At 36.2% G+C, this 19770-nt stretch overlaps 1 protein-coding gene across 1 annotated transcript in view; it reads left to right on the top strand.

The window, feature by feature from the left end:
- Nucleotides 1–16960, top strand: part of LOC139975312 (F-box/SPRY domain-containing protein 1-like) — a 37594-nt gene extending 20634 nt beyond the window's left edge. Inside the window, exon 2 of the mRNA XM_071983146.1 lies at nt 8447–16960. Coding sequence (XP_071839247.1) covers nt 8447–8632 — 186 coding nt within the window. The 3' untranslated portion in view covers nt 8633–16960. The remainder of the gene's footprint in view (nt 1–8446) is intronic.
- The last annotated feature ends 2810 nt before the right edge of the window (nt 16961–19770 follow it).

The following is a 19770-nucleotide window of genomic DNA, read 5'->3' as shown; positions in this document are numbered from 1 at the left end:
GTTGGGTAAAGCTGGTCCTAAAATGAGAGAATATTGGTGGGGCTCCGTGCTCAATTGTTCCAGTCATGTAAGTTTGAAGGTAGATAGGAAAGTGCATATATAAATTAGGAGACAGGAAAGTATAGTAGCTTGTAAATCCCCATACCAATAGGTTTTGGGGAAACAAAATTGACAACGACCCCCTCCCTTTCACAATATTTATATCTTGGAATCTATTTTTCTACACATACTGATCATATTTGCCTCCTAATAGTGACATTTTGAATAACTAACTGTGCAGTGTGCACCATCTAATCTGTACAGTTGTGATGACCTGTGACCCTAAGTTTACCTTGCAAAATACAGTTGTATAAGCCTTGAGCGTGGTAGATTTGGAAGGGAGAAGAAGTGGACATTGACCTTAAAGTATGCGCAGTGCTAAAATGTTACCTACGCTTGTAGGCTAGGAAGATTTGAGTGCATATGAAGAGTGGAGACAGGTAAGTATTGTTGTTCGTAAATACCCCAACCAGTAAGTTTTGGGGATTACCCTGCAAATATACTGTAAAGGGACATAATACTTTCAAACCATATCACCCATTCAACTGAAGTCTTCCACTGCTTTGCCTCGTTACGTTTACCATCTGTATTACCAGTGTGTGTTAGAAATAGAGCATTAAGTCCCTCGGTAATTGAAAATTATCGTCCCCGCATACTTGAGGTTCATCGCCATTTCTTTGCTTATTCAATTAAAGTCTCACTTTAATGAATCTTTGGACTACTTCTAATTCGAACCTGAGACACCCGAAAGGGAGAGATCAGCCCCTCAATTAACACCAGCAACTTCATCAAGACAACGTATACATCTATCCATGCAGTGACCAATCGTTTAGTTTCCATTCTATTTGTATTGAATTCATCTCTGCTGGCCACTTGATTACGGAGGTGAGGGGAATCCAAACAGTATACCCATTGCACATATTTGTAATCCAATCACGGGTATATGCCACCTCCACATGTGGTTACGTTACGATATACGGAGATTGATTTCTCCTCGGACCACCTTACACTTTTACCCACATAAGTGTATGTACCGAAATGTGAGAAAATATGCTGCTAGCGTAAGCGGATAGCTCCAAATTGACTGAAGTGATTAATCTGAGAGATGGACACAAACGATTTGTAAGCTGCGGTCAGTGGCTACGGTGGATTATGTGATGGACGATAGGTCGAATGCAGCCAGAAATTGATTGGAATTAAATACAAAATTCAATACGAGAAAAGAATGGTGGAAAAAGTTCATAGTCCTGTAAATAGAATCGAGTTTCTCATGCATGATGTAAACTGCTCTCAGAGGCTATATTTAAGTATTACTTTTTTTTTTTCTTTTGATCATTTTAGCTCATGAGAGTGTATACCGGGAGAGTACAGTCATGTTAGCTGTGTAGAGTCTGTTTTATCTACTATTTCAAGACATCCTGAACTATAAAGTCAGTGTTACTTTCATGAATTGTCATGAAGCTTTCATTGACACAATGTCTCTTACATGTGCTGGGCTTTACTTGGGCGTTTATGAATTTAAGGTCAAATGTCATCTAGGTATAACTTTAAGCTGTTTTCTTCAAAATAAAAGCACTATGGACTCCATTAACCTTTCTCATAGCTATTGTCATGTAGCATCTTCTGAGGTGACAACCTCCAGGTCAGAGTTCATCTAAGAATCATCACACTAATTGTAAATTATTATGTATTTGTTTGAAGTATGCCATAGTCTTACTTCAGTACATACATGTACAGCTTATTAGTAGTCAGATTTACACATTGTGTTACCATTCAAATGCCCTCCTTGACTTCTCAGTCTGCCTTCAGATCCATCAAGTGAGATTTGATTTGTCTTTCTTCATGGATTTGCTCTCTCTTTAATGTCATTATTGGATAGAAAGTGTGAGCAAATATTGGATTAGCTAAAAGCAAACATCTCCAGATAACGTAGGTTAAGCCACCATCAGTGCAGCTAAACTTGTAAGAACTTGCGTAGTGTTTGATGTCAGTTGATGCGGGCTGTTAATGCAGTCGCTGTCGTACACTACATGCCCGCATGTGGAATTAGGCAATGGAACCTCGATGCTATGAAAAATTTCCACTTTTCTGAATTCAAATTATTAAGTTGGAGTCGAAAGAAATGTGTGATGTAGAGGTTTATCCAGTCAATTTCACAATGCCTAATGACTTGTGCGTTTGATAAAAGGGAATCCTTCATATTTTGCTTTGCGTCTTGCTTGTAACATCTCTGCACTCTCACTCTACTGTGCCTAGAACGGTAAGCATTTTAACACTGTACACCCTCTACTAACCTGCCAAGTATCCATTTTAATCGGGGGCTTTTTCCCTGGCGGGTTAATAGCTCCTGGTTTGCCACCGTGTTGTGCCATTTATGTTAATAGTTGCAAGAGGAAAGAATTGTGGAAGGTTATTTACTGAGCTCTCTATCTGTCTCCCCGTATGTTGTTGCAATTTACTTCGCCCACTTTCGCGCACTTTCCCATCTACCTACACATTGGAACGTTTTAGCACTGCGCCCTCGCTCCCTGGGCACTGCCCACTTACACCTCCTTCGAATCTACCACTAGGAAGACACTACAAGTAACTAGCATACATAGCATTATTGTTAGATTAGATTCTGTATCTATATAGAATGAGAATTCATCTTGGTGGAGCTGGTTTCATATAAAAGTACATGATATTAAAACAGGTGAAAACATGTCTGACAAATAACATAATGTTGTCAAATAAACTGAAAATAACTTCATTGAAGAATGTAAGTATATAGTGTTGTATTAACATCTCAAAGCAAGAAATTGCAGGTGAAATGTGGTAATGTTCACCACAGTGCGATCACATTCCTGAATAGATTATATCAATGTTATTAAAGCTATAATGTTGACCTGTATTCCAAAGTATTTGCCCTAAATGTATAAACTGATTTACTTTGCTCCTCTCTGACCTGTCTCCCACTCCACATCTGCACTTTGCCATCTACCTAACCGCACACTGATGTGGTTGCTGTTATGTGTGTTGTTAAGTACTATCCAGTGCCAAGACAACACTTACAGTACAGTGCAAACACATAAAATCATTACGTTTCAAATTTAGGTAATTTACCACCTGTATTTCTCAGAACATCATATTCCATGAGCCTTACACCCCAATTCCAAATTGAAATTCTCCTCTTTTTCATGATATATAGCAGTCTGAAGGTCTTTTCATAAAAAAAAAATTGTCTATTTTTATTTCTCATGAAAAAATTGAGTTATTGCATGAAATATTGAAAGTGATGTTTATGGATGACTAGGCAAGGTTGATCAATTGATCACAATCGACCATATTGGGTCAATTAATCCCACCTGACAGCTGAGGTAATGTGTTGCGATTGTCTAATATCTAATGTTCCTTAAAGGGGGGTGTATAAGAAAGAAAATTTATCAATAGTAGACAGCTCCATAAGTACAGTGTGGGGTTCATACCAAAACATGAAAAATATTATTTAAAAGTAGCATTATCTTTGATTAGCATCATATTAAAGATGGGGTTGTTATTCTATAATAATGCTGACCATCAAACAGAAAACTGATGTATGAATTTTCACTCCTCTTTTACTTGTCTGAAATCAACACATGAACCACGATATACCTTTAACCTAAATTGTGAATTAAATACAGATTTACAGTTTATTCCTAACAGGTCTGTATTTATCATCAAGTTCACTACAGTACAAGTAGCCATTTGTTATAGGATTTTAATACGACTGCATGAGAACTGAAATTGAATGGTTGAATAACTCTGTTTACATATGAATGAATGAATGTGATCATTCCTAATTTGGAGATGTGACATAATATTATTAGTTTTGAGTTGCATAATACCACTCATGTGGTTGTCCTTGTTGCCTATTAACGGTAACCTTGGAGGTATTGACATCTTCGTAATATCCTTATTACAATTTATCCTTGTACTACCAATATATTATTCATTTAGCCAATGTTGTATTGGTATACATAGCTTTATGTAAAATCACTCTGTGTACAACAGCAAGTTATTTCAAAATGATATCTGCATCTGTATGTCTATAATACGTAGATAATAACAAGGATAATGTTGTCGAGCTGTAACTTTGGTCCCAGGTTGACATCTAATAACCTGCAAAGCTTCAATTTAGCTCTATATGTATAACTTTTAACTTTTAAATCACTTTGTGTACAGTATCAAGTTCAGAATGGTCTGCATCTATTTCTACAATACATAGAGCATATCAAAAACAAGTTCAGAAAGGTCTTCATCTATGTCTGCAATACATACTGTAAAGAATATTAAACAAGTTCAGAATGGTCTACATCTACTACTACAATACACAGAGAATATTAAACAAGGCTACTACAGTATGTCATCTCTAAATTTGGTTCCAAGTTTAACCAGCTCTTATAACCTGTAAAGCAGCAGTTTAGCTTGAATAATATAGTTTTCAAGTTTGAAATCACTATCTGTACAATGTAAAGTATTAAATATATATATATATCTTCTATGATTACAAATACACAGAGACTAAACTAGGCTAACATCATCTCTATAAAAGTTATCCCAAGTTTGATGCCCTCAAGTCCAAACTTAATCAAACATGTTCAATCTCAAACCAAAATTAAACTTTAATAGATTCATTTAAGTGTGCTAGGGAGACATAACAGTCTTATTGATCATTAACTTTCAAAGGAATTACACCATTATGACATCAGCGTTCATTATAAACAAGGACATCCTGAAGACAGAGTAAATTTAGCACATTCTGTAAACATTTTACACCACATTAGAGCAGTGTTGTGTACATTGTCACTGTACATACATTAATATCCTTTAAGCATTCTAGACTGTCATGTACGTTCATTAAGGTTGTGTATCTGCAAGAGGGTTGCATGCCAGACAAACTAAACCTGGCAGTATGTGTTCAATCAAACTTGGATCTTTTAGCATTTTGAATTAATTTTGGTCAACTTTTATTATCCTCTTTAGTATTAAAATTCCATTATATTGTACATATCATTAGCTTTACTGAGTCTAATTTCATTTCATAACTATTGAAGAAAAGTTTGCTTTGAAATGTGTTTGATACCTGGCTACTTCGAAAATGTCTGTGCAATAAAATATTCTGGGCCAAACTTTTAATTCATGGATGACTTGCTCATTATGACGTTCATTTGGTGAAAATATTGACGATGGTGTCTAAGACCTAATCAATACATTCCAATCTTATTTTGATAGTTGTTCACTAATTTTGGTAAAATTGGCTAACTCAAAAACTACTTGAAGGATTAGTTAATACCAAAAGCTGAATGAAGTATATAGAAGATATTGTTATATAAGTAGAATTTCATTGTAGGATCCTCTTTACAATGGCTGGTACAATAAGTGCTATTTCAATAGCTGGAATCTTCATGGTACAGTCAACCAGTGTTAATATTTCTGAGAAGTGTGTCAATGCCAACACAAGATCTCCACATTGCTGAGTGTGATAAGATCAAACCTGTGTGAAAATGAAATTAGCTGGGTAGAAACATTCACCTGGAGATATGAAATGTCAAAATTAGAGATCTAGTTATGACAGTCATATTGCCTTTTGAAGTTTCAAAGCATTCTGTCAAGCAGCTGGTAATTATTGCATTTATAGTTCTATTGCACCATGCACCATGCAAGTATTTCAAGCAGAGTTTGTCCTCCTCTTCGTATCACAACAGATTTTTAAAGTCTGAGTTTTTATGCCTTGCTGATGGCAGAAAGAATAGATATGCCATGATGGTGGTAGGTTTTGTATGTTTGTGTGAGGTATGTCCCAGTCTGATAACCACTTAGTTTAGTTTTTAGTTTAGAGACCCAAGGATCAGGAATCCTTACAGTAGCTTATTTGAGACCCTATCCGTGTTAGATCGTGGATGAACACTGGCTTATTTCAAGCCTTCTCTTTTCGTTAAGTGTTCAGAGGATAACGAGGCAGGGGTGTGAATTTGCTCCCATTCCTGCTTCCAAGACCGCCATTTAACGTCCACATCCGAAGGACAAGAGTGTATGCCACAGTATCTGACCACTTTCTCAAATACTGAGGTAGGCAAAGGCACCCCATTTGACATCACTGCATTGCAGCCATGACAAACAAAGTTGTTTTGAAACCAAGTGAAGAACAGAAAGAAGCCCCTTTTCCCAAGTTCACAAACCAGAAATACCAAATCCACGGAAGACTCCGCTTATCACCACTGCACTGCATAATAACTCTGAGAGAGAAGCTTGGAATAACTCTGTACTTGATTATGTGAATCCACTTCAGTATTCCAAGAGCGGAAAGTCAAGAACAGAAGTCAAAACCTTCAAATAAAGGTCAAAATGTAACCAAGGGCCTCATGTCACTCTCATAGTGCCACTCTTACAACTAGGCCTAGCCTAATTTGCATTTAAAGCCTTGCAATAAGGTATTACGATCACTGTGAAATGAGCAGTCAGCTGTATGCACCTTTCAAGGAATATTAACAACTACAGTGTACTGCTTATGCTAGGAAGACAAGAAAGTAAAATAGGACACTCATTTCTTAAACTTTGAACTTTCCTAAACAAGACAGTTACTTGTTTTTGGGTTAAGAAATATGTACTGCACATCCTACAAAGCATCCACACGGTACAGAATCACACACTAGATACTTGAGTGCACAAGGCGTGGAAGTATTGACAACTGGTTCATGTGTGATAACTTCCTCCTCCCCCCCACCTTTTACTTGTACTGCATACATTATCTAGCTAGTATCTGTTTACATTAATGTTATACAATTTGACTGAAATTGTAGGATCACTAAAGTATGTTATGGTTACAAGATACACTCTATTGCTTAGTTGAATGGTGCGGCTGAGGCAACCAGTCTGGGGAAATCAGAAAGTAGGCATTAAATCTCAGAGTGGAAGGATGTATCTTGCAAGATTTTGTTTTCTCTCAATTGAACCAGATTCATGAGTTTTAAGTATATCTTATAGTGGGTAATTGCCTGGGCACATCTACACACAGTCTCCTTTTACGACTGTGATGTTGCTATGCTAGTCATACCACTCCCAGACCTAGTGCCGATGGAGGTATAATTAACGCATATCCATGTTTTTTTCCCCCTCATCTCTTTGGTCAAGTCCTGTTTATCATCTTCTAACAAGTTGTTTGTCAGCTACTTAAATTGTCAAGAGGGGATACTGTGAATTGTCGGAGGCATCAGAACCCCAAAGCTTCTAGAAAAATAACGGCATTGTGAATTGTAAATTAGCCATGGACAATAAGAATATACGATTGGTACAGATCGAGAGTTAATTACCTTTAGTTACAAGAGTCTTGAACCCTGCTTGGTGGCGTACCCTATGCTTACATTAAGGACACTTTCTCATATGATAAAGTGACAATTAATTAAGAAAAGTATTTTGCTCATATTCTTTAATATAAAAGCAAGATAAGTACATAAAACTCATGTACAATAATCCCCAACCCCAATTACCCCTATCCATTTGCAATCTTCTCCCCCCCCCCTCCTCCCGGGGTCGACATGACACAACCAGAGGAGGAACTTCCTGGTGTAACTTCCTATACATTAACATCTGTGTAATGGGTATAGTCAAGTGTCACTTTACATACCGCATCAAACACGATATGTCAGTTTATTCCAAGTACAGTACCTTTCCTGTTACATTTAATGTTAAATGTTTTACATGTATCACACTGAATGGACTTAAACCTTATTTTTTAAGCCTTCTGATATCTTGTATTAAAGTTTCCATCACGCAGAATAAACAGAAAATATGGAATATTTAAGATCGTGGAATAAAGATGGCAACATACTTGTTACTCCAACTTGATTAGTTGCTAGTTGCTAACAGTGGTTCTAAGACGACATATCAGACATTCCAGGCAAATGGTATTTGACTAATATAACTTATAGCTGTATAGTTTGAACTGAAAGAATAAGATGGAATTTAGTGGTTGATTATTAATGTCACTTGAAGAGATAGATAGGAGATCAAAATGTGTGTACTTTAAATTTGAACTGATTGAAAAATTGTCTGACATTTTCACTATGGTGATTCATGATTGTATTAAGTTAACCTAATCGGAGACATGTTAGTATCGTCACGTTGCTCCTAAATAGTGAAACCAGTAAGCTTTGAGGGATCTTGTATATGGAACAAGTTACCAGATCACATTCGAACATGCATTAAACTTTCTACTTTCAAAAGTTTACCAAAGACCCATTTTGTCACTTGTTCTTTTGTAAATTAATTTGCTTTCTTTCTTTGTAAAGCGCCTTGAGCAGTGACTGATATGGTGCTATATAAGTCTCATTTATTATAATTATTATTATTATTATTATCTAAATCTGTTTTTGTTCTACTGTCTACACAGGTCGGAGACAAGATCAGGGTGATTCTAGACATGGAGGACAACTACCTAGCATTCGAGAAAGGTTACGAGTGTCTAGGCGTGGCATTCCGAGGTCTTCCCAAAGAGAAGCTGTATCCAGCAGTATCTGCAGTGTACGGTAACACAGAAGTAACCATGGTATACCTCGGAGAACCGCTAGACGGATGATGATGGCTCTCTCTAGGATTTTATATCAAGTTATCATCTCCTACAACAAACAACAAAAAAACATTGCCATTTCTCTTTCTGATGCCAAAAATTCCTGTATGAACTTCCAGGTTTTTTTTCACCAAGACAGTAAATCTAAACCTGTCGGGTACTAGGGAACATTTGATATGATGGTCGTTCGTTATCGTCTATCTCTGACGAACGTTTGTCCATCGGTTTTATGATGTTTATGGTCTCGTTTTCTTGAACAGCAACCGGTTTCCCCATTCCATGTCTCGAACAAGTATTGTTAATCCAAACAGGTGTAGTTTTGATATTATTTACGAGTGTTACATTAGCACCACTGACACAGTTTACCTGTATGTCGAAAGTACTTTCCATTCATTTACCACAGAGTTTGTGCAGTGGTGGAAGTATAGAAGTTTCACATTGACAAATGGATTAAAGAAAGTATTAAAGTATTTTTTTTTAACATATTAAATTTAATTCCCAACTTTAGCAGAATGCTTAAAAAATCATTCAGTTTTATTAGTTTAATCCTTGGTCATATTTTAGAACATTTAAAACTTATTCAATGGTCCACCTTGTGGGTAAGTCTTTGGCCGACAAAATTGTTATCTAGGGGCAGTCTTCTTCACAATTCCAGAGTGAAGCCTGGTTACAAATCCAGACATTTCCATTGACAAATGGAGTGAAGGTTGTAAAGTGTAAAAGTGAAATTTTTCCGCCTTTTTTTTAGCAAAATGCTACAAATCATTCAGTTATGATGATAATATTAAAGAATCTAAAGTTTATTCAATGTTCCACCTTTAACCTTGTGTGTAAGTCTGTGGCTGACCAAATTATCTCCACACTGGAGCACTCTTCTCAGCAGATTGAGAGTCTAGCTCTACAAAGAGTAGTGGATTTTCATGTCTATGTATTGGCTCAGTTTATGCTGGCTATCTGTACATCTCAGCATTGAATCTGTCACACTTCCATTCTATACATAGCCACCAGTCGACAGACAAACATGTGACAAGAGTTGCACCCACCGTGCAGGCCGGAGTCACCTCTAGCGAGCGGAAAGTCGGGAATAGTGATTAATAATGGATAGTACTACACAGAGAATAATTTAGTGTTCAGATTTTCTGTAGTGGTTTTGAAGGCTATGAATTTGTCTCCTATTAAATACTGTGGTTCCTATGTAAAGAAAACTACTTTACATCTTGGACTTGTAAACCAATTTGACCTTTTTGCATAGGGTTTTGCTATGCGATCCCGGATAAATTATTCCCTGGTACTGTATAAGTACTCAGAACGGTTGCTCATTGTTCCTCTTGAAGTCTTTATTGAACGGGCAATATCGACTTGCATCCTCGCTTACCTGTCTCCCCACATTCTCAGCACCCTTGTGAACTTTCATAGTGTTTTACTGTGCGTTGACAGCAGCTGCGTAACAGAATCCAGTTGCTAGTCTTGTTATACAACCAATATGATTAAGATTCTAACAAAGCTGTTAATATCCTCTCATCTTCCTGTTAAAAAAAACATACTTTAATTTTTTTTTTTTAAATCTTGTTCATACTTTTGGTTTCAAGGAATGGTAATGCAAGTAAGTTACAATTAAGCATTGCAATATCGATTACAAAATCCATATTGATGAAAGCTGTGACAACATTTCAAGAAAGGTAAAGTTAGGGAAGAGTCAGGTAATTAACTTTAGCTATGCAACGGATATGTTTTGACATCTGGGATGGCCACGATCTGATATGATTGGATAAATTGCATCCTCCTCTTTTTTACTCTCTGAAAGAAATGGAAGTAAAAAGACTTGACCTGAGGGAGCAGGGGTAAAATTTTATTACCCTCTCTCTGGAAACTGAAAACTCATTTTTTACATTTAATATTCCCATCCAGCAGAAGCACAGATTTTTTATTTTTAGAGGTAAATCCACAGGGTTTGTCTAAACCCATCCATGTGTAACCAGGCAAGATTGCCATACAGGTATGCACGAAATGACAGCTGTTGTAACACCACGACCGGAGACGTTTACGTGTGAAAAACTGCCAAGAGTAATGAAATCACAGGAATCTAGATTCTAATCAGACACAGTAAAATAGAGGAAAGATGAAATTGAAACCGCTCTCCTCAAAGACTGTTTTCTGTGAAATGGCTGTAAGACTCTTCGTGGTGTGTACACAGACCGTGCGATTGCACACGATATCTTTGTTTCCAAGCAGTTTTCAAACCATGAACCTTATTCATGCTGGAGATTAAAGATACATTTTTAGCTGTAGGTCACTGGGTGAGGAGGAGGAATTGAATGGCTCTCTAGATCAGGAGTGGGGGAACAATTGATCTTGTGGGCCACAGTGGGCTGAATAAAAAGGACTTCTTTTTACCATTTTCATTTGGTTCTTTAGAGTCATCTAGAGTATATAGGTGGGTGACACAGGGCCTGCGGGCCACATGTGGCCCACCTATCTACTCTAGATGACTGTTACCTATGTAGCAGTAAAGAACCACCTAAAAATAGCAACTGTGTGTTATGAGATAATGATGAATGACAATAGTTCTTCAGCATGAACAATTAATGTCAGCGATATATCACTGGATGAAGAGGCATAAACTGGACGCTATATCAATGTTACTGGCGTGTAGGATACAGACACCAGTGGAGAACGTTAGCTGTAGATTTCTGGGTACGTTGAAGGCATGATTTGATACCGTTGAAAGACGCTTATCTAGTGAAAATTACATACACCAGTGAAGAATGCCAGTTGTCTGTCACTGGACCAGGAGGTGGAGGGTTGGCTAGACTCCAGATATATAGGTTGTTACTCAGGCTGAAAACACATAGACCAGGTAGGAATGTCAGTTGGATGTTACTGGATTAGTAGGGATGGCTTTAGTCCATAGATAAGTATTCATATCTCAGGTGGAAAAATAGACACTAAGAAAGAATGCTAAGTGCGTGACTGGATGAAGAGAGATATAAACTAGACTCTATAGATGAAAGTTACTCATTAACCTATAAATTATAGACACCAGTATTAAAGAAAGCTAGCTTTATGTCACAATGAGAGATCAGGACTCTTACACAATATCACATTGGTAAAGGTATCAAAACCAATCACTTCAGCTGAAGTACATTGTTTATTTCAACTACGCACAAAGGTAACAAGATGAAGTAATAATACTTTCAATAAATTTGGAAATACAAGATCCCCTTGTTCACCCAGAAATGTAATGCGAGCCCTGATGTGAATCAAAATATTCCTTTCGTGTACTAAAGTTTCTAATTATCTTCCTTTCCAATTTATTTTGCCACAGAAAATTTGTTAATTTTTGAAGTTTAGCACATTGTTTAGCAAATTTCAGGACTTTGGCCTGTATAACTGGAAGACTTTTGGTTGAAGAAATGTATGCATTCAATTGTTGTGAGTGCATAGAAATTGCAATAAGAAAGCAATCACATTATGAAAAGTAAAACCTTATGTCCTCTATAATATTTCCCTTGAACATTCATTTCAAACAAAATGCACCATTATATACAGATGTGTATTGAACTTTAGAACTTAACACATAAAAGTCTCTTTTGCACTTTAACAGCATTTCCACAATAGTTACTACATCAGTCTGTCCGTGGTCTTAGTTTGGCCCTCCTCAGTGGTGTAACTCAAACTGTCACATTGAAAGCCACTCAGATGACAGATTAACATTCACAGAGAGACGAGGAAGTGACATTTTGGTCTAACGTGAGGTCCGATACCCTCAAAATTTTGTTGACCTAAAATGGATAAAATATGACTTTTTTTTGGAGGTTTGATGAATTCTGAGATTTTGTGGTTCAATTGTTGAAAGGATTTCTCCCTGTTGTCAGAGTTAATTACTAGTCATAAATAAAGCCACTCATAGCCTCTCATGATCATGGTACTACCACTAATTTTATGTTTGCAAAAAACATGTTAAAATTTCTTGAAATTATCCAAAAGTTGTACAAGAAGTTCCAAGTTTGCTTTATATCAGCAATTAGTGTCTTCTTCGTCATTTCTGTTTAGCATAGACTGTCCATGATGATTGTGGTATTGTCTTGGTTATAAAATTTGGCCCCTTGTTTGACCATATTGGTCATTCTAGCATATTTTAAGAGATAATTATGTTGGTCAAAACATAATATATGAGCTGGTCAGGAATGGCACAATTGGGACAAGGACTCTGTGTTTTAAATTTGCTCTTTGGTAAAATGATTCCTAAAGAAATCATCGTTAAGTCATCAAGAGAGCTGAAAGCGTAGAACTGTGACAGACAAAGTTACTAGTGACTGCAGGAATACTGTAGAAATTGAACTTTTGCTTTACAATTTCTTAGTCACGGTTCTGTTATTTCATTTGTGGGAAAACATGAAAAGTATTTTGTTTGAAAACGAAACACAAAGTGGTAGTACTATAGATCACAGTCCTGCTCATTTGTCAAACATCATAAAATGTTTTGTAGTTTATACTGACACATGATTTCATATGACATCTTTGCAAGATATAAAAAGAAAGAGCTTGTGTGAGTCTAATGTTTTAGGAAGTGGTAAAGGGGTACAGTAGAAGAGTGAAAGATGTGGGGGGGGGGAGGGGTGGAGACTTATTTCTATTTAGGAAGAGAGGGTCATGACTGCAAAGTTGAGAGCAGACTGAGAAAATGAATGTTATTGTATTATTATTTGTTACTCAAGGAGTTTTTTGCCACATGATACATCCAAACAGCTTCAGATAAATTTATTGCTGATCATACAGTGTTTACACAGCATCTTTGTGCCCACAGCATGTTTCTTTATGATACTGCTTTTGCGTATTCTCTTACAGCCATCTCAGTGTGTGCAACTTCCATTCGAGTTGTCGGATGTTTTCGTATTGAAACTTTTGGAACGGATTTTGTTCTTTGAAAATGTGTTAACTTTAAAACCGGGTATCAATAGAAACATAAATATTATGAGCCTTCAGCAACATACCACCATCTAAATACCTCAGAGTAATTTACTACAGAAACATTTCATCAATAAAAAAGTATGAAGGTTGATAAAAATGAAAGGGAGTAAAAATGTTGACTTTAATGCAGAAATTATAAACTACTCAGGGATAATTTGTGAGTATGAATTAATACCATCTGAAAGTTATCTTTTGAATATTGTGTGTTATGATATATAGTTTGTTTTTTTTTCATCTTATTTTGTTGTATTGTATAGATTCACACATTTTGGACTCTATTATAGCTGGTGACTTAGTGTAACCATTGTCCTCCACTTATCGCAAGATTTACTTAAATTACTCAAGAAGTGTTCTTCTACAAGGTCAATGAAATTGTCGACTTTTATCCAACAAAAGGCACATTTAAGCTTTCCTGTACAACCCCTACTACTTAAAAACAATCACTTTCAGCTCAGTTTATTTTATGCAAAGTAGGCTAGGCTAGGAATCACTGGTATATGACAGTGTGGTAGGTCTCAGTTTAAGTGTCGGTAATTTTTCAAGATTGTAAATGCCTGTTGCTTTGTTGTGTTGCATCATCCAAACAAAGAATGAGATTAAATGTATTCAAGTTCCACTGATGAGTTTTTCTAATTTCTAAGAGATTTATAATTCCTCTCTCATTGAATAGCTAAATCTTAAAGAGACTGAAGAGTAAACAACAGTACCATCCAATGTAGCATTATGGGTTCAACCTGGTAAGACCGCGCTTGGTTTATACCCGGAAAAAAACGCAATTTCTCGGTATCACATGAGGTTGAACTCGTAATTTTATCAAAATGCTGTAAAAACTGCTTTGCTCAGTGTATGTCGTCATGTTAACATGTGAACACAGTTTTTCAAAAAAATATTAATACCATAAATATTAGTATTCCAAAACCTAAAAGAAATCATGCTGAAAAGCTTGATTGTTGAGGCTTAGTGACCACTTTAGCATATCTAACAAATGCTGTGTCACTAACTCTCTCTTTGTTATCCCTGTTACATTTCTGCTGAGTTTTAGGTGTTGCAATTATCACTTTAAAGTGTGGATTACTTTCGATTTAGAAATGTGTAAAATAAGTATTTCCTTCATGTTCCACTCAATCTTTGAAACATTCATTTCATTACTTGGTCAAATTTATGAAAGGTTTGCTGCACCCCCAAATTTTTTGTTTTCCTTCGAAAAATGGGATTCTGTTGCAACAAACTTTAGTTTAAATTGCATATAAATATTTTGAAATTTCTTAAGTTGATTTGTTCTACAGTATTGAAGTTGATCAATGGTTGTCATGTTTTTTTTTTATCCTTGATTTGTTGGGATTTATAAAATTGGTATATTTAATAGGTTAGTAGTTGCTAAAGAATTCAAACAAATATGGAATATCTCCAGTGGATCTATTTAACAATATATTCCACTTGATGATTTAGGAGTGATGTTTTAGAATTCAGTGCCCCATGTTCTCCCCCTCAATCTAACCCTATGTTCCTCCCTGTCTTACCTTCACCCTCTGTTTGATTTGAGTTTCACTGTCATAGATACAACAAACCTTTCTTATTAGTAAATTAGGTTAAATTGGTTGCACAGTTCAGGATATTAAAAAGCAAATAACTGTAATTTATCAAGTCAATCTGAGAGACCGGCTGTGTACAAAGTCAGTCAATGGCTTCCATATTGGATTGTGTTATAGCCAGATCGGTCATATCGAGAGCTCCGATTAGGTTTGTCTAATTCATACGCTACTCTCTGAATCTCTCTGCAAATTGCTTGTCAACCTTGTAGTTAACCACTTTTATTTCTTCTGACACTCGACATTAGGGAAGCTTTTAAGTTTTGACTCAGAAATTGTCAGACATGAGATGGAAGAAGGATTGCAAAGTATTTGTCGAGGTAATTTGTCTCGTCTTGGTTTCTGCCGGTGTGTGACTTAAAAAGAAAAGAACTGATGAACATGTCAATGAGTTCTTTATTTACGGAAAAGAAGGAGGTCACAACATGGTTATAAAGTTGAGTAAGATTGAGTATTAAAAGAGAGAACCTGCTGTACTGATTAAGTGTGACAACTGATGCTTGCACGTCCTAGATAAAGTCTGATCTGTTTCTGAAACCAAACGATGATAAGTTAATCCTAGGCATATATATCACTGTTTCATCCTCTAAGCCTAACCTACTTTGCATAAATGAGTCAAGGGCTAATACATTATGCTTATTGTCAAACATATTCCAGAAAGTTCAAATTGTGAGCTATAACTAGCACATCGTGTTCAGAAGAAATATTGCACAAGTCTCAAATGAAACAAAGTAATATTAAACTTGATTGAATGTAGTGGCCAAAACACTATGTATGTGTAATGCTAGTTATACTTAATAACCAGCATTTAACATACCAGGCAATCAGTTGCTCTAAATAGCTCAAATACAAATTTAGTAACTGCTTATGTTGTCAAACTGCAAATCACATTACTGCTTCTATTGATGTACAGATGACATCCATAATGTAATTCATTTCTAGAAATATTTAATATTGTATTTGGATGTGTGCTGTGAGGGACCTCATGTTACAGGAGTCCCTCCCCTTCACTGTCCATATAAAAAGTATAAAAAAATATATAAAAATTTCAAAAAAGAAGGAAAACTTCCAAGTGAACCAAAACTTAACATAACCATCTTTATAGATCTTGGTGTGAAAATGTTTAGAAAGAAATCTTGGTTGATTAACTTACTAGTGAATAAAAGTGTTTTAAAAAGAATTTTAAATATTGCATTTCCATCCAATTATCTTACAGTCAGTATTAACTATTTTGTCTTTTTAAATTTAGGTGTTAATAGCTTAGTATCATGTACCAAGCAATGTGCAGATGATTGATAAATGAGCTACATTGTTGTTAAAATTGATGGACTTGAAAAGTCTTATATGTTGGTATACATGACTAGGTTGGTATATATATATTCTTTGAAACCTGAATGGTCACACATGTACAAAGGTCAGTATGCATTTTACTGCCATGCAACCTCAAAGCCATTGCCCTATCTATGAGAAACTTTATTGTCATATATAACATTCAGAATAGTATTGAGTGGTCAGAAACTGGTAGCAAAGTACTTATGGAAATTTAAAGCAATCTGTAGACTGATAGTGTTTGGAGGCAATCATGATACTTTATTGTGTACTGGTTGCCTCAAATTTAGGTGCAGATAATTAGTACAAGAAAGTTGCTCTTAGGGTTATGAATTGTTCCTTATCTGTTGAAGAGAGCAGCAAAGTAATAAAGGGCAGCCAGAGTAGAAGGGTACAGTTGTAAACTAGGTATCTTAGAGGGCAGTAGATGCTTAGAGGGCAGTAGATGCTTAGAGGGCAGTAGATGAAAGAGGGCAGCAAAGTAGTTTAGGAATTTAAAATGAATGTCAAATGTTTAGTAATAATTTGACTGTTGAGTTGATTATAGCCATAAAGTAATTGAGAATGACAAATAAGATAAGTCTATGTGGATTCTTACAGACATTCTTCTGACCACAAATGCAATTGACTGAAAAAACCTAGTCTAAGACTCACCAGCAATCAAAGTGTCCATGGTCAATTCAAACAAAGGTAACTATGCAAATGATGACAGAGCAGAGTCTTCCATGGACAAGGTTGTTACCTGTTTCATGTAAAATAGGAAAGTGGAATTTTGTTTCCAAACATCTTTCTTCTTCACCACAGCTTTATTGTAGTGGCTGTGGCAGGTGGTTGGGGTATACGTAACTATAGGTATTCTGGAGACACAGGCATGGAAGTAAGCAACATATGCCTGCCTATTAATTGTCTGAACAATTGGGCTTTGATGTAATCCATTAATGTTCATGCAAGCTTATCATGCATGGATATCAAATCAAAATGATGTGTCATGTTAATATTTCATGCTAATATCTCGATTCACTTATAAACTGTAAAACTACTTTAAGAATTGCCTCTTATATTAGAAGCCTTCTGATTGATGGACTCAATACCGGTATAGATTATATACGTGTGTAGTTAAAATTCATTAATGTGATAGTTGTATAGTATTAACATATAAAGTCTATTACAATGTGTGTGATACATAGTTTATATATCATTAGTTCATATTTTTATATACTGTATCTCAGACGATATCAACATCGTCAAAAGTACGATTTCAAAGGGCTCAAGAAAAATCTAATTGCAAAAAAGAAGGAGAATTTGTATTAGTTTTATGTGGATCAGCAACAAACAGAAAACCATGTAGGTTAATTAGTAACTGCTATCATGTTCTGTCTCCTCTCTCTACGTCACAGATTACTGTGGTGGAGATGCACAAATACATAATGAGTTAATTGAGTAATTGGGCAGACAGGAAAAAGCAGGAACTACTGTGCGATTGGTGTTTTAATGATTTCTGAACAAATTAACTCCCATGACATATGCTGTTACCAGGAATCGTTCAATGGTCGGATCAGTTTGTAGGATATGTTGTGTTACAGCTAATATCAGTAGAGAAGGGCTAATACAGTGATATATACACTGGGTCAGCATATATGCTGTGGTATGGGAAGGGTATGGGTATGGGTGTGGTGCTGTGCAGTTTGAAATATCACATTGTGGGTGACGGCAAGTTGGCAGCTGAGGACAGATTTTGCCATTTACCGCCGAAGGCTTGTAAATGATCTTAATCTCCCTGCCATGCATCTCCCTTGTTCTTTCCTTCATCTTGAAATTGACCTTGAAGTGTAATCAATTGAGTTACAATGTTTAAGAGGACATCTAATCAAACACAGCATGTTTCAGCAGCGTTCATGTATCAACAATGGAGTTGTTATGGCCTATATGATAGCATAGATGTTTCATGTATATTAATAATGATAGATAGTGTATCACTATGTAGGGATACCATATTTTATCTACAGACAAGCAAAAAAGTCGTCATTGCCAGGGGACTTAGTTTAAGGGGTTACCCCCTCTCCTCCCTCTCTGCTTTGTGTGAAAGGGTACCCTTACATGGAAATGGTACTAGGTTTGAAGTGAAAATGGCAATATGGCTTACAAGATCAGAAAAGTTGAAGGTCTGTTGCAATCAACAATTGACCATATTGTGCTCAGATTGGACTGGCAAATGGCCAGATGACCATCAGGAAAGTTTTCTGCCAAAAATTTGTTTGTTAAAATCCGGCCATTTATTCGTGATTTTGTAAATCCACCTGGATGCTGATGTAAGTTTAGAAAATGAGATATATGACATTTCAGACAAAGTCCAAATGCATTGTAGCCCCTACCACAATGCAAAGGCAGGAGATTGGGGTAGGGGGTAGGGGGGAGTCTTTTGCCATGTAAACTGTAGTGCATCACTCAGTTGCAGCTGCAGACTGACTCCTCTGAATTACAGAAACATTGTGTTTGGTTGTGAAGGTTACAGCTCTTTTTCATGAACAAGAAGAACTGAATCGTTACGTAAGTGAAAATCAGAAATGTTTAGACAAAACCGTACGGGACAGCAGGACCCTACATTGTCTGTCCATCTGCAAAAAATAGTCGGAAAAGAGGTTGCTTCTTGTTTAAGAAGGTGGAAGGAATTCCTGGATTAAATTGCTGTCCATGATGCAGCAGATTGCTTGTTCTGCACAATGATAACTATAAACACAAATAATTTTTAGGTATTTTGGTTACCCCTGATTGTCCGAGGTATTGGGCAAAGTATGAGGAATCATCAATACCGAAATTAATGAACGCACATGTATCACGTGAGTGTAATAAAAGGTGAGTTCACTAAGATGATCCTCCTGACCTTCTCCCAAGGTCTGTTCCATTTTCCAGAATGGTGACTGCATGGAATGGTTGAAAAGGGTTGAAAAAATTAGTAACCTTCCGACATTTACTTTGAAGTGATATGCAAGTCTCTACATTCTCTCTGTGAACTTTACACAGTTGACAAACTTAAGCCATATCAGGTGGTAAAGTTTGAGGAACTCATTAAATATGGCGGTGGATTTTGAATCGATGGCAGTTGACCAGGATTTTGATAAATATTTACTATAATGGAACAAAGAGTAAAGTGAGTGGGGTGACCTAAGAAATGGAGTCATGTGAGGTCATTGAAAGTATCCACACCCAATTAGTTATAAAGTGTTTAATTTAATGGTAATATCAGTAGTTTAACCCAAA

This window comes from Apostichopus japonicus, chromosome 10, assembly GCF_037975245.1.
Source record: "Apostichopus japonicus isolate 1M-3 chromosome 10, ASM3797524v1, whole genome shotgun sequence".
NCBI lineage: Eukaryota > Metazoa > Echinodermata > Holothuroidea > Aspidochirotida > Stichopodidae > Apostichopus > Apostichopus japonicus.
The sequence above is the reverse complement of the archived record's forward strand: the minus strand, read 5'-3'. Positions and strand labels throughout refer to the sequence as shown.